Source organism: Pelobates fuscus, chromosome 5 (assembly GCF_036172605.1).
Source record: "Pelobates fuscus isolate aPelFus1 chromosome 5, aPelFus1.pri, whole genome shotgun sequence".
Lineage (NCBI taxonomy): Eukaryota > Metazoa > Chordata > Amphibia > Anura > Pelobatidae > Pelobates > Pelobates fuscus.
The window spans coordinates 28,381,606-28,394,360 of NC_086321.1; the positions used below are offsets into that span (position 1 = coordinate 28,381,606).

The following is a 12,755-nucleotide window of genomic DNA, read 5'->3' on the forward strand; positions in this document are numbered from 1 at the left end:
CAGTGGAATGCCTTACGCAATTAAATCCTTTATGTCAAACATTTTTCCTCCAAATGTATAGTGTAAAAATCTTAAACTGAAGTTTGCATTCTCCTCTGTGCTGTGCTACATGTGCACCCACCCGCTCACACAATGCCCTGCACATGGCCACTCTCTGACCCTTGTGGAATACAAAATTGTGGGAGTGCACACAGGAATAACATTGCATAATGTTCAAACTGCCACTGTTTCATATTTCAATGAAAACTGGAATTAAGAGGGACACTATAGACTCCAAGACCACATCTTCTCAATGAAGCGGTCTGGGTGCCATGATCCTGTGTGTTCCCCTATTTCAGGAATCAGAATGTTAACATTGCTGAGTTTAAATTCCTCTAGTGGCTGTCACTCTGACGGCCACTAAAAACCCCTCCTCTGAAATAGGCTCACGAAACTCTGCTATTTCAATCAGGTGGTCTCATAGAGATAAAGATTGGCTTGGCGCAGTGGGCGTTTTGCCGCTCATGTGCGCACCAGCCTCCTAATTCTTTCCAATTGGAAAGCATTGAAATGGCTGAGATCATCAGTCTTGCTGATCTGGGCCTTGCAGGCTGGACAGCAGCACAGAGACTGGCACTGCCTGGAAGGAAAGGTAAGTCAAATATCTTTTTTTCATTCATATTTGGGGAGGGGGGCACCTAAACTGCTAACAGGACTACTTTAGTTACATTTACATTTAGTTACATTAGTACATTAGCAGCCTTTTCTCATTCTCAAGCCTTTTTGTGCCTCTTTATGTACTAAATGTTTAGACATTTTAAAAATGTAATTGTCTAGTATGTTTTAATTATATATAGTACAGTGATACACAGAATTGGGCTGTACTTATACAGGTGGGCTGTACTTTAAACAGGGATTCCGGACATTTGATAATTAGAAAAAAAAATTATAGAACCAATAATGTATTTTTGAAAGTGGTATCTTAAAAAATGAATGCAAATTTTATAAAGCTTACTCACACACAGCTTGTAACCTGTCCATTCTGTAGTTGTGCCCAAATTAGGTGGAAAGGGCTAATTTCAAGGTTATTTTATTTTATTGGCTATTTTTTCGCATTTATGGGGACGTATGCCCTATATGAGCAATTATTAAATCTTCAGAGCCAGGTTACAGATTACCGGTAGATGGTCTTTGATATGAAACTAGGCTTTATACAGTTTTTGTTTTGTAACACCTTGGGTTTGGAAAATAATTCCTGTATTTTATTAAGCCAAAAGTTTTCATATCTTGGAAGATTCCTGACATTATAAAGATTCACCGTTTTAAATTCCTTTTTCATCGTTTTTAAGATGTATTTACTTTTTCTATATGGAAATGATAGACAAATTACAATATTTTATATTTTCCTTTTGTTTGTTTTTTGTTTATATTTGTTTTCTGTTATTTATGTATCCCAACTCCTTTCTGTTCTCCTCCTCTTTTCAGGTCTTGGAGAATGTCATCTCATGCTTGCAAAGGCTGCTCTTGCAGACTTTTTGGACGCTAGGGCAGTGTGTTCCATAGAAAAAGCTTTACAATTTCTAACCCGGTTGGTAGAAAATCAGATCAAAAAACATGATTTTACTGGCTTCTGTATTTTAAAGGCATGCTCTAAGCACCATAACAACTACAGCTTATCGTAGAGGTTATGGTGCTGTGAGTTTGTAAGTGTCGTTGCCATGCTTACTAACTGTTTCAATCTATTGGCAAGTGATTTGACAGAATCTGGGGCTCTCTACAGCTCAGACCTCTGCTGCGACTCGGCCAGTGCGGCGTTCATTTTTGTGTTGGCCAATACAACATCCTCCAGTGCTTTCAGCTTATCATTGCCATCTAATGTTGGTCCTCTTCTGCATTAACTGAGCCACTGCAGAGGGGCCAGGCTTTTGTCCACTCCTTCAAAAAAATCTTACCATTTGTGTAACTATACCCCACTCCCTCTAGCATGTACGCTCATTGAGCAGGGCCCTCAATCCCTCTGTTCCTGTGTGTCCAACTTATCTGGTTACAAATACGTGTCTGTTAGTCCACCCATTGTACAGCGCAATGGAATTTGTTGGCGCTATATAAATAATAATAATATATAATAATATATATTTAAATATCACTGCTGCTATCTTCTTCTTCAATTCGTAGCTGCGGTATTTATTTTCATTGTATTTTATAGTTTCTAATAAATAATTTGCTGTTAATAAAACCTGTAGATGAAAAATCTGCTTTAAACTATAAGTGAGTCCATCTGCCATTCTACAGCATAGTTCATTTTAGTTGTATCCCTACTCGGTATTTACTGTAACATTGGGTTTGATGTATATCTAGTTCTGTATTATTTTGCTGTTTTTATGCTTCCCGTGTAAATTGTGCCCCTGTCACTGCCTCTGGCCTTTACCCTTATACTGATCAGATAATATCTCTAATTAGGTAGCCACACATACAGCTATTGAATATTGGATTTTTTCTGTTCCTTATATGTAGCTTAAGAGAGAGAGAGAGAAATATGTATTAATTGTAAAACTAATACCTTTTAAAGTTTTTATTGCTGAAGACCTACAGATTAGGGGTGATATAACAATAGAAAGATTAAAAAGATCACCATCATTTAAAAAAAACGTGCTGCGATATGGGATTTTTGGTTTACTCTGGCCTGTCTGTCTAACTGTGACCCTCCAGAGGCAGTTGTGGAATTACAGCTTCTTCCTCACAGCATTTGGTTTAGGCACTGCAGACAGAGGCAGGTGGGCTCAGAACATGTCCAGCAAAAACTGGACTTAATCCAAAAATACTTGGGAGACAGAGTAGTGGGAGGCAGCTGGAGTAAGGCCCAGTCCGGCAAAATATGACCTAATCAGATGAAGGTAGTAGGAGACAGGACTAATCCAACAACAACAACAACTGGAAATAAGCTTAATGCAACAAAATCTGTAGGTAGGCAAGAGGCAGACAGCTCAAGCAAGGACTTGTCCAACAACAGCTGCACAACTGGACAAATGGAAGATAATCTTGGAAATTCTAGGCCAAGGATCACTATTAAATCATCACAACTAACTGATATGTCTCCCTCTTAAAAGCTGCTGATCTCAGAACATGGGGACGCAACATAGTACTGATATAAAAAAAAAAACTCAAGTCTCCTGTTAATTAGGTAGAATGTTACTTGCAGTGGTATTTTGCAGAATAATTATTTTTAGCATGTAATTGCATCTTTACTAAATGGCCTTTCTGAATGTGCATGTTTAGTATTAGAGCAGCCAATTAAAAGCATTATGCATAGTGTTATTTCTGTACGATCGCTTTATAAAACTTTAAATCCATTTTTTTTTTCCAGGGGCATTCAGGAGCGTCCTGACCTTGTGTGTCTTTGGAAGCTGCTTGGCGATTCTTGCACCTGTTTGCATTTAGTTTCACCAGCTAAAGTCGCTGTACATGTTCCAGGAGCGTTGTTTGGGCAAAACCAGGGTTTACAACTCACTGACAAATCAAACATCTTGGAACTAGGGGGGAGGTATGAAAACATTGTATTACTTTGCTTTTGAAACATAAAAATCAAGAGTATAGTGACAGGGGGGTGAGCAACAGGCTGCTGCTTAAAACAGATAGGCATTTCACAGGTTTATTATTGAAGATTATAAACCTAACTCTGCAAATTGGTATGATTGCAATGGAAAGGCCCCTTAAAAACTCATAATAATAATAATGAAAAAAAATAAAGCATTTATGGTTCCAAAGATGTAGTTGCTTTCCCATTCCACAAATTCTCTTGACTAATGTATTCTCATAAAAAATAAAAGACAAAAAAGTTGTTGGCCTTAATTTGCACATTGACGCAAATCCTTGTTATTTACCATCTGGGTTATCCTGATTCTTGCTAGAAGGACTCTGAGTGTTACCTTTTTCTCTCTGCATAGCAAACACTAGTGGAATCAGTACTTCAAAGGGAAGAATTGAGACTTCTTTCTATCTTTGGCTGTCAGAGTGCGTTGATTGGTTGGCTTACTAGCCTTTACTGACTCATATTGCAAATGTTTACACCCAATCGCTGACATAGAATGGGAAAGGCTTTAGAAGGGTTGTCCCCGCTATAAGAACTCAGTCTGCACAGATCCCTCAATGGGTGAAACATGATTAATTTTATTGCTGCCAGTTTAAAAACAAATGTTTTCTTTACATTTTTTTTTATTTTTTAAAAGCAGTGATGGAGTTGAGTGTCTGTTTTACTCCTAAATGGCAGCTAATTGCGCTGTGAGACTGTAGAATCAATACACCAAAAGTGCTTGAATGTGTCGATGTAGTAATGTGCACGACTGACGTATGTTCCTGCTTATAAATCTTTTTTGCAGGTGTTATGGACGGGCTCTCAAGCTTCAGCCTAGTGCTAACCTATGGTGTGATCTCGGCATTAATTATTATTATCAAGCACAACAGTCACCGGACTCTGACAGCAAAACGGATGGTCCTGGGGACTTACTGGAGAGATCACTGCAGGTAATGTTCTGTGACTTTTATCACCTGGAGTAATTCATTGTAGAGGGTATTAAGAAATATTACTGACTAGTAAGAAATCTACTATGGTTCTGTATAGGCTCTTTGTAATTGCTATAGTGGTTTTTGAGGCATTATTGGTTGCTATGGTGCTTTAAGGTGCCTTTTTGTTTCCTATGGCGACTGTGATGAATGCTATTTGCTGTAGATTTTAATCTGTTTACGTTCTGAAACTGCTTTGAATTAATTTTGTGCAGTTGTTACAATGATATGTTAAAAAGGGGGGAAAACGTGTCATTTGCCGAAGTAATAATCTTGACAAGAATCTGTGATAATAAGCTTAACCCCTTAAGAACCATTTGTTAACACTTTGTACTCATCACAGTCTTGTCCCTAAAGATCCCAAGCCAGCACTGTTAACTTTTTACAGACTCCTCGCTGCATTAATTAATTCATTAATTATTTGTTTGATGAATTCCATTTTTGGACACAACCTTTAAAGGGGCATTCTTAGCACCAAAACAACTTTAGCATAATGAAGTGGCCATTTGGGAGGTCAATCACTTTGTTTATGCAGCCCTAGTCACACCTCCCATACCTGTGAGACAGCCTTCCTGCACAGATCTAATTTTAACCTAATTTGTCGCAGTGTGTTTAATATAGAATTTCTGCTCTGTTAATTTGCTGCTAGAGCAATCACCAGCCTCATGTGTGTATGATTTAAGTTCAATATAATCTTAATGAACTACTCATATTGACTGTTTGGAATGTCACTGAAACTCCAAAACTAACACTGAAAAAAGCATGCCGTATAAAAGATCAAGACAATGTGTGTTATGAGAAAATAATGTCTTCACTAGGAGCTTGTTTGTGTCTCCAGAACCCCTGCTATAGCATTGTTTTCCCATAATTCCGGTGCATCGTTCTATATTATATAGATGCTGATAGTTAGTAGAAATTACGCATTGGAGTGTCCTTTCAGTGGGTATTAAGGTTCTCCATTGAGAGCTGAATAGTTTTCAGAGCTGGATTGTAAATCCTCTGCTAATCATCAGGCACTCATTGTGATGGATGCTGGTCACTCAAAGGCTTCCTGACCCACTGGAAGTACCTAATGGCTGAGCTGGCACCTTCAAGCGGAGAGTTTACAAACCCAACAGTCATCCACCTGGCCTCTGATAACATTATAAGGCACCCTCAGTGCCCTGCCAAAACACACAGAAATCTGCTGGGAGAAGTTACAATGAGGCAAAGAGCTGCCAGCATGTCTTCCGGAAAGGCAGAGCAGATTCATAGGACAGGCGTGTGATATAACTGTTGGTAATCCTTTCAACAATGCAGGGACTACTTTGTCTTAGTATTTCTCCTACATCTGACACTGCTTGACATTGGGTGGCGCTTCCAGCGTCAAGATGTATCATTTCCCCAAGCTGTCACCGGTGATGGCTGTAACAAAATTAGCTCTATCTGTGGAGGATCCAGTTGTCTTGCAGGATCCTCCATAGACCTCAATGCTGTACTCTCGCACATGTGCAAGAGTCCTGCAGTGACGTCGGATCCTGGCAGCTGGAGCACCAGGAGCAGAAGGGGACCAGCAGGAAGAGGATGGCGGCACCAGCAAGAGACAAGTTCAGGTTAAATAAGACTCACCTTTGCCTGCCCCCCGCAGTGATGTCATCCTCAGGGGACTTTGCAAATTTTGCTAAGTCCCCAGATGGTGATCAATCTGCTTTAACTCATAAATGTCAGAGATTGACCAGTGCGATATAAATACACTAATACTGCTTCATTAAGCTAAAGTTATTTTGGTACTTAGAGTATCACTTTAGAGAACAGTTTAGGATTTAGGCTGTCATTTAGTCCTTTAGAGGGTTAAACAGCATGACCTAGAAAGGCTTGCAAGGCAAGTGCATTTGTTACAACAGAATTAATTCTAAAATTTGCATTTTCTTTTGTTTTTTTGCAACTTTCTTCTCTTAATATTCAGTGTATCAAAAAAGCAGTGATGGTAGATAGTGGAAATCACAAGTACTGGAATGCCCTTGGTGTGATATCTGGCTCCAAAGGTGAGAAATTGTTCTTAAGCTTTCTTGTAGAAGTGCATGTTCTCAAATTTCTATAAAGTATGAACCTGTTCTCAGGGCGCTACAGCTTGCTATATTCACGTCTGTCTCATGATTAAAGTAATACTAACAGTGAAAAAATAATGTCGTATAAAGGATCCTTAAAGACAATGTGTGTTATGAGAAAATCATGTCTTCGCTAGGAGCTTGTCTCCTGGTTTATGTCCCCAGAACCCCTGCTATAGCATTATTTTCCCATAATTCCGGTGCAACGTTCTATATTGTATAGATGCTGATAGTTAGTAGAAATTACGCCTTGGAGTGTCCTTTCAGTCGGTATAAAGGTTCTCCATTGAGAGCTAAATATTTTTCAGAGTTGGATTGTAATTCCAGTTCTATAAATCCTCTGCTAATCATCAGGCACACATTGTGATGGATCCTGGTCACGCAGAGGCTTCCTGACCCACTGGAAGTACCTATTGGCTGAGCTGGCACCTTCAAGCTCAGCAGAGAGTTTACAAACCCAACAGTCATCCACCTGGCCTCTGATAACATTATAAGGCACTCTCAGTCCCCTGCCAAAACACACAGCAATGTGCTGGGAGAAGTTACAATGAGGCAAAGAGCAGCCAGCATGTCTTCCGGACAGGCAGAGCAGATTCATAGGAAAGGCGTGTGTGATATAACTGTTGGTAATCCTTTCAACAATGCAGCTCCATGAAAACATAGCCTCCCTTTTAGTCAACTTTAGGATCCAAAACCAACCAGCAAGGTGAGACTTGATCATAGCCTTCTATAGCTTCTGTCAGAGCAGGTCACAATTTGATTTACGAAGACTTGAGCTCCACAGTTACCATTCAAATTAAAAGCCGAGAATGGTGTAATTCCGATTATTTATTACAATTAAAAAGTTAAAAAATTCAACCACACATTAAAATTCAGTACATAAAGGTGCAAAAAGTGCATTTAACAATAAACCTATTGGAAAAAAACCCTGTTATATTCCTTTAGAGACTCCAAAGTATCACAATAAACAAAAAAAACACAAATATGCCTGTTTTCTTCTCATGTATAAAATCTACAAGTACATAGGTAACCCTTAGAATATTTGAATCTTAATGTGATTTAAACCTTGACTTCCCAGGTGTCCGTGACTATGCTCTAGCACAACATGCATTCATCAAATCCATCCAGTGTGAGCAAAATGTAAGTATACTGATTGTGTCTGGGACATATTAATGAAGGTGTGTGTCTTGTTTTTATTTATTGAGCTGTTTTATTCTTTATATCATCAGAATGTGACTGCTTGGACAAACTTGGGTGCTTTATACCTGATAAATGAAAATATTGAGGTAAGCGAAAAAGACTTAACAGTAGAATGAAAATAATGAGTTTTTATGATTGCATCTGTCTTGTCTTTCATGAAATATCATTTAAGAAATACTATTGTTCTATGTTAGGTTTACAAAACTTTAATTTATTTTGTGACTCGACTCACTTCGTTAGGCCGCCTCACCGGAAAGTGTATCTGGGCAAGACACCTACCTATATAAACCTGGCTACCTCTAATCCTCATAGATTGTAAGCTCATTTAAGCAGGGCTTTCTTTACCTATTAAATATCCCCTTTCTATAAGTGTAAAATGCTGCGGAATATGTTTGCTATATACATGGTAATAATAAATAATGAAAGTATTAACGTGCAGCTTTAAAGATCTATGACTGAGCCAAAGTGTAATTTACCGAAAGACTAGGAATTTACTTAATGTACTATTGATGACCATTAGTGTCATGTTTGTAAAACCCTTGTGAGACAATTTTCATAATAATGTGTCGCCTCTAACGTGTGTTTTGTTTTATTCTTAGCTGAGCCATGAAGCCTTCAAAGTAGCTCAGTCCCTTGAACCAAACTACGTGAGATGCTGGATTGGACAGGTGAAGCACATTGTACTCCGTGCCTCGCAGATTAAAAGACTTGAATTGCTATTTACAAAAATGAGAATTGAAAGTGAATTCAAGGTGAACTTTAAATTTAAGGCCAGAGTAATCAAACTGAAAGAATAGCTGGCTTAGAGAATTATTCCAGTTCAGTTTTTTTTACCTTAAGTTTGAAATTCACCTAGAATTCACTTTGACCTCTCACTTTAGTGATTAACCCGTTTAGTGTAGCAGGAACTGGATATTAGCTGCCTATGTTTGAATTTGATCATATTCAGGTTTTGCACCTTTTGATTGTACGCTTGTTGGACACGATCCAATCCTCTCTGTTCCACTACCCTAGCTCTTCTGCTGATATACTACAAACACTAACACAGCTATTCACTTATGTGATGAGAATATTCAGGAATTCAAAGTAGCCAAACTGCAAACATAAATCATAAATCACTAGATTTTTCTAGTTTGCCCACGTTGGCCTACAATTTGAAATGTCCTTTTTACTCCTAAGAATTTTCAGTTTAGCGAATAACTCTGTGACTTGTTTAACTGATGACAACACATTTCTCATCATACTATATTCCTCGTTAATGCTTGCATTTTAGAAAGTGTTGTGCCGGTCCAATGCAGGTCATTGGAACCAGTATTTATGTATAAATCGTACATTAACCACTTTTTCTAGCAGACTTTTTTTCCCCATTTCAAAGGTTTAATACTGAAATAAAAGCTAAAACATTATTTTAGTGGAATGTATTTCCAATAAATTTGCCTGTTAGGTCCTTTAGCTCACTAAAACATATACATTGCTGGTTTTCAAAGCATCCTCTGGTTTATTTTTGTTTGTTTTGTTTTCTATATTTACATGTCACTGTCCTTTTATTAGGCTTTGGTAGCCGAAACTGTTGGGAGCTATGAAACCATGGATCTTTTTAGACACACCACAGAAATCTGCATGCACGTAAGTTATACTGTCTGATTCAGACTGCCAACGTAAAACGTTATTTTGAAGATCTAGTATGAAGTTATTAATTTAGGAAAGCAAGAGAGAAAAAAAATATGGAAAGTTATCTTCCAAACTTCCAAGAGCTCATTGTAGAATTACAGTTTATATTGATGTTGAATGAAAGAAGGACAATATAGGTTATACTAAGTAAAATATGTTTAATAAGAATCAGGAAATAAAGTGATGAAAATATATTGCAATAATTAATGTTAGTTAAAGAGACACTCAAAACCCCCCTTTTTTTTTTTTTATATATTACCCTAATGAAAACATGCATAATTAAAATGCATACATGTTTTTAAATTGGTGTATATCTACTAAACATTGATTTTTATTTAAGTAGTGGAGTGTCCCTTTAAAGGGACTCTCCAGTGCCAGGAAAACATATTAGTTTTCCTGGCACTTCAGGACCCTGCAGTGCCCCTCTCCCTCCCACCCTCCATCTCAAGTGACTTACCGGAGTCCAGCGCCAATGTCCCTCTGCGCTGGGTCAGGCTCCGCCTATTCTCCTCCCACGCCATCAGCCGGCGGGGGAGACCTAACGCGCATGCGCGGCACTCGCATTAAACCTCCCCATGGGAAAGCATTATTCAACGCTTTCCTATGGGGATTTCGGCAACGCTCGAGGTCCTCACATAGCGTGAGGACGTCCAGCGTCATTTAGAACACTTTTTGTATTCTAAGAACACGGAAGTCCCTCTAGTGGCTGTCTTATAGACCGCCACTAGAGCGGGACTTAACCCTGCAAGGTAAGCATTGCGGTTTATAAAAACTGCAATAATTACACTTGCATGGTTAAAGGGAAACTCCTGTGCCAGGAAAACAATCCGTTTTCCTGGCACTGCAGGTCCCCTCTCCCTCCCATCCCCGGTTGCTGAAGGGGTAACTTACCAGAGGCAGCGACGATGTCCCTGGTCGCTGCTTCTTCCTCCACCGCCGCTCCTCCCAGTGATTGCGTCGGCCGGTGGGCAAGAATGATCCTGCCCACCGGGCGGGCAGACCTAATGCGCATGTCAGGCAGTGCCAGCATGCACGCTCCAGCATGCACGGGGGCAGTGCTATAAACCTCCCAATGCATCCCGGGGAAATTTGCTTTGTATTGCGATATTTTTTTTTTGTAAACCGAGGCATTTTCAATGGATTTTCATTTGTAAACCGAAAATTATGTTAACCGAGGCGTTTGTAAACAGAGGTCCCACTGTATTTATGAATGAAACCCTGCTTAATATTAGTGTAAGCAGTGCTCGTGATAACCTTGTAGGATTAATAAATCCACTGCTCTCTTTGCTTGTGTGACTAAGTTCTGCCAAGCTACTTAATGTTTTCAATGTTTCTATTCACAGGCAGAGGGTGCAAAGGGATATGCTCACTGGGTCTGTACTATACTTCAAGATAAGAGCAAAAGGAATACAGATTTATATCGTGTAGGCATTGTTCAGATGAACGCCATTACTGCAGCTCATCTGGCTTTAACCAAATATACAGGTAATGCATTATACCTGTTCTAAAAGCAAACTGTTTATCACTTACAAACGTAGTAATGTACCTAATCTCTGTGAGCAAAGATCTATCGTTTTATTCCAAGAATATTGTGCATCTAGATAAGATAACATAACTTTACCTTCATACGGAGTGTAACTTCTATATTTGTTTACTTTTGAAATGTACATATTTTAGTTTTATATAAGGGGGATCTCTTTAAGCATCACTTTGACATCTAAGTGTTAAATCATTTTAATCGTTTTTTAATTATTTATTTGCTTATACCTCACCTCTTTTACTTATTAGAGGGAAGTGGTTAGTAGCACATGTTTAATTTTAGAGTCGTTTTGGAGAGGTGGTGTTGGGCATTTACGCTGTAGTGGATGTTTTTTTTTTTAAAGAAAAGAACTTGATAGTGAACAGGTTTAAAATGGATTTCTCATCTGTTCTTAGTAAATTTATTTACCCAACTGTGTCTGTATAATTTTTATGTGAATTAACTCTTTACTCACATGGTCCTGTCTGACTACTAGAATTATCTACTTTTTTCCATTGCCTACTAGAATTATCTACTTTTTCGTATCCATTTTTTGTATTACTCAGCCTTGTTACAATGCAGCCGCCCATCCCATGTGTTCCCTATTACGGGTTAATAATGTATAGGGGTGTATATAAAAATACCCCTTTCTGTCTCATTAGAGATTTTTGCCAGAGGCTCAAGGAAGGAAGGTGAATGGTTAGAGCTAGGACCCACCTAGGGGGGTCTGCCTTGACGTTGGCAGGTGGGCTCATCCTCTCATGGCCATTGGAGGTAACTAAAACCTCCATTTGTTTAAAAATACACAGGGATTAAGGAGAGAGCGCAGGCATTTATAAAATGGGGCTATTTGACGACAAGTAATTTACGTACAGGATATAACACAGACGAGGGGAAGTAGGCCCTGTTCAAACAAGCTTACAGTCTGAGCACAGGGTAAAGACACAATAGAGCAATAACAGCATGTCATAGGGGGTAGGGATTGATGGATAAAATACCTGTGTTGAAATTAGCTGGTAAAAGTGGTGTGTGGCAGGAGAGAGTGAGCTGGACACTAGATGTGTTTATTTGTGTGATTGATTCCAATCTTTCCACCCACAGAACGGATTGACAGTGACGCCGCTGCTTTTTCAATGTTGGGGTATTTAAATGAACATTTAAACCTGAAAACGCAGGCCAATGAAGCATACCGCAGGTGCAGTAATTTTATTGACTTTTTAAAAACATGTGCTCTATTTTTTCCACTTTGTTTACTTTTTTCATCTTTTCAATATTTGCAGTAAAATTATTTATTGTTAAAGGACTACTCTAGGCACCCAGACCACTTCAGCTTAATGAAGTGGTCTGGGTGCCAGGTCCAGCTAGGGTTAACCCATTTTTTTTTTTATAAACATAGCAGTTTCAGAGAAACTGCTATGTTTATTAATGGGTTAAGCCTTCCCCCAAATCCTCTAGTGGCTGTCTCATTGACAGCCGCTAGAGGCGCTTGCGTGATTCTCACTGTGAAAATCACAGTGAGAGCACACACGCGTCCATAGGAAAGCATTGTAAATGCTTTCCTATGCGACCGGCTGAATGCGCGCGCAGCACATGCCGCGCGTGCGCATTCAGCCGACGGGGCGGAACGGAGGAGGATCGGAGGCAGAGATCTCCCCGCCCAGTGCTGGAAAAAGGTACGTTTTACCCCTTTTCCCCTTTCCAGAGCCGGGCGGGAGGGGGACCCTGAGGGTGGGGGCATC

General features: G+C 39.2%; 1 protein-coding gene across 3 annotated transcripts in view; it reads left to right on the top strand.

The window, feature by feature from the left end:
- SKIC3 (SKI3 subunit of superkiller complex) overlaps positions 1–12,755 on the top strand; it is a 105,675-nt gene that overhangs the window by 36,785 nt on the left and 56,135 nt on the right. For all 3 annotated transcript variants that reach the window (XM_063453685.1, XM_063453686.1, XM_063453687.1), the window contains exons 18-27: positions 1,465–1,567; positions 3,344–3,520; positions 4,356–4,500; positions 6,485–6,563; positions 7,705–7,766; positions 7,856–7,912; positions 8,426–8,494; positions 9,378–9,452; positions 10,841–10,982; positions 12,118–12,211. In XM_063453685.1, coding sequence (XP_063309755.1) covers positions 1,465–1,567; positions 3,344–3,520; positions 4,356–4,500; positions 6,485–6,563; positions 7,705–7,766; positions 7,856–7,912; positions 8,426–8,494; positions 9,378–9,452; positions 10,841–10,982; positions 12,118–12,211 — 1,003 coding nt within the window. The remainder of the gene's footprint in view (positions 1–1,464; positions 1,568–3,343; positions 3,521–4,355; positions 4,501–6,484; positions 6,564–7,704; positions 7,767–7,855; positions 7,913–8,425; positions 8,495–9,377; positions 9,453–10,840; positions 10,983–12,117; positions 12,212–12,755) is intronic.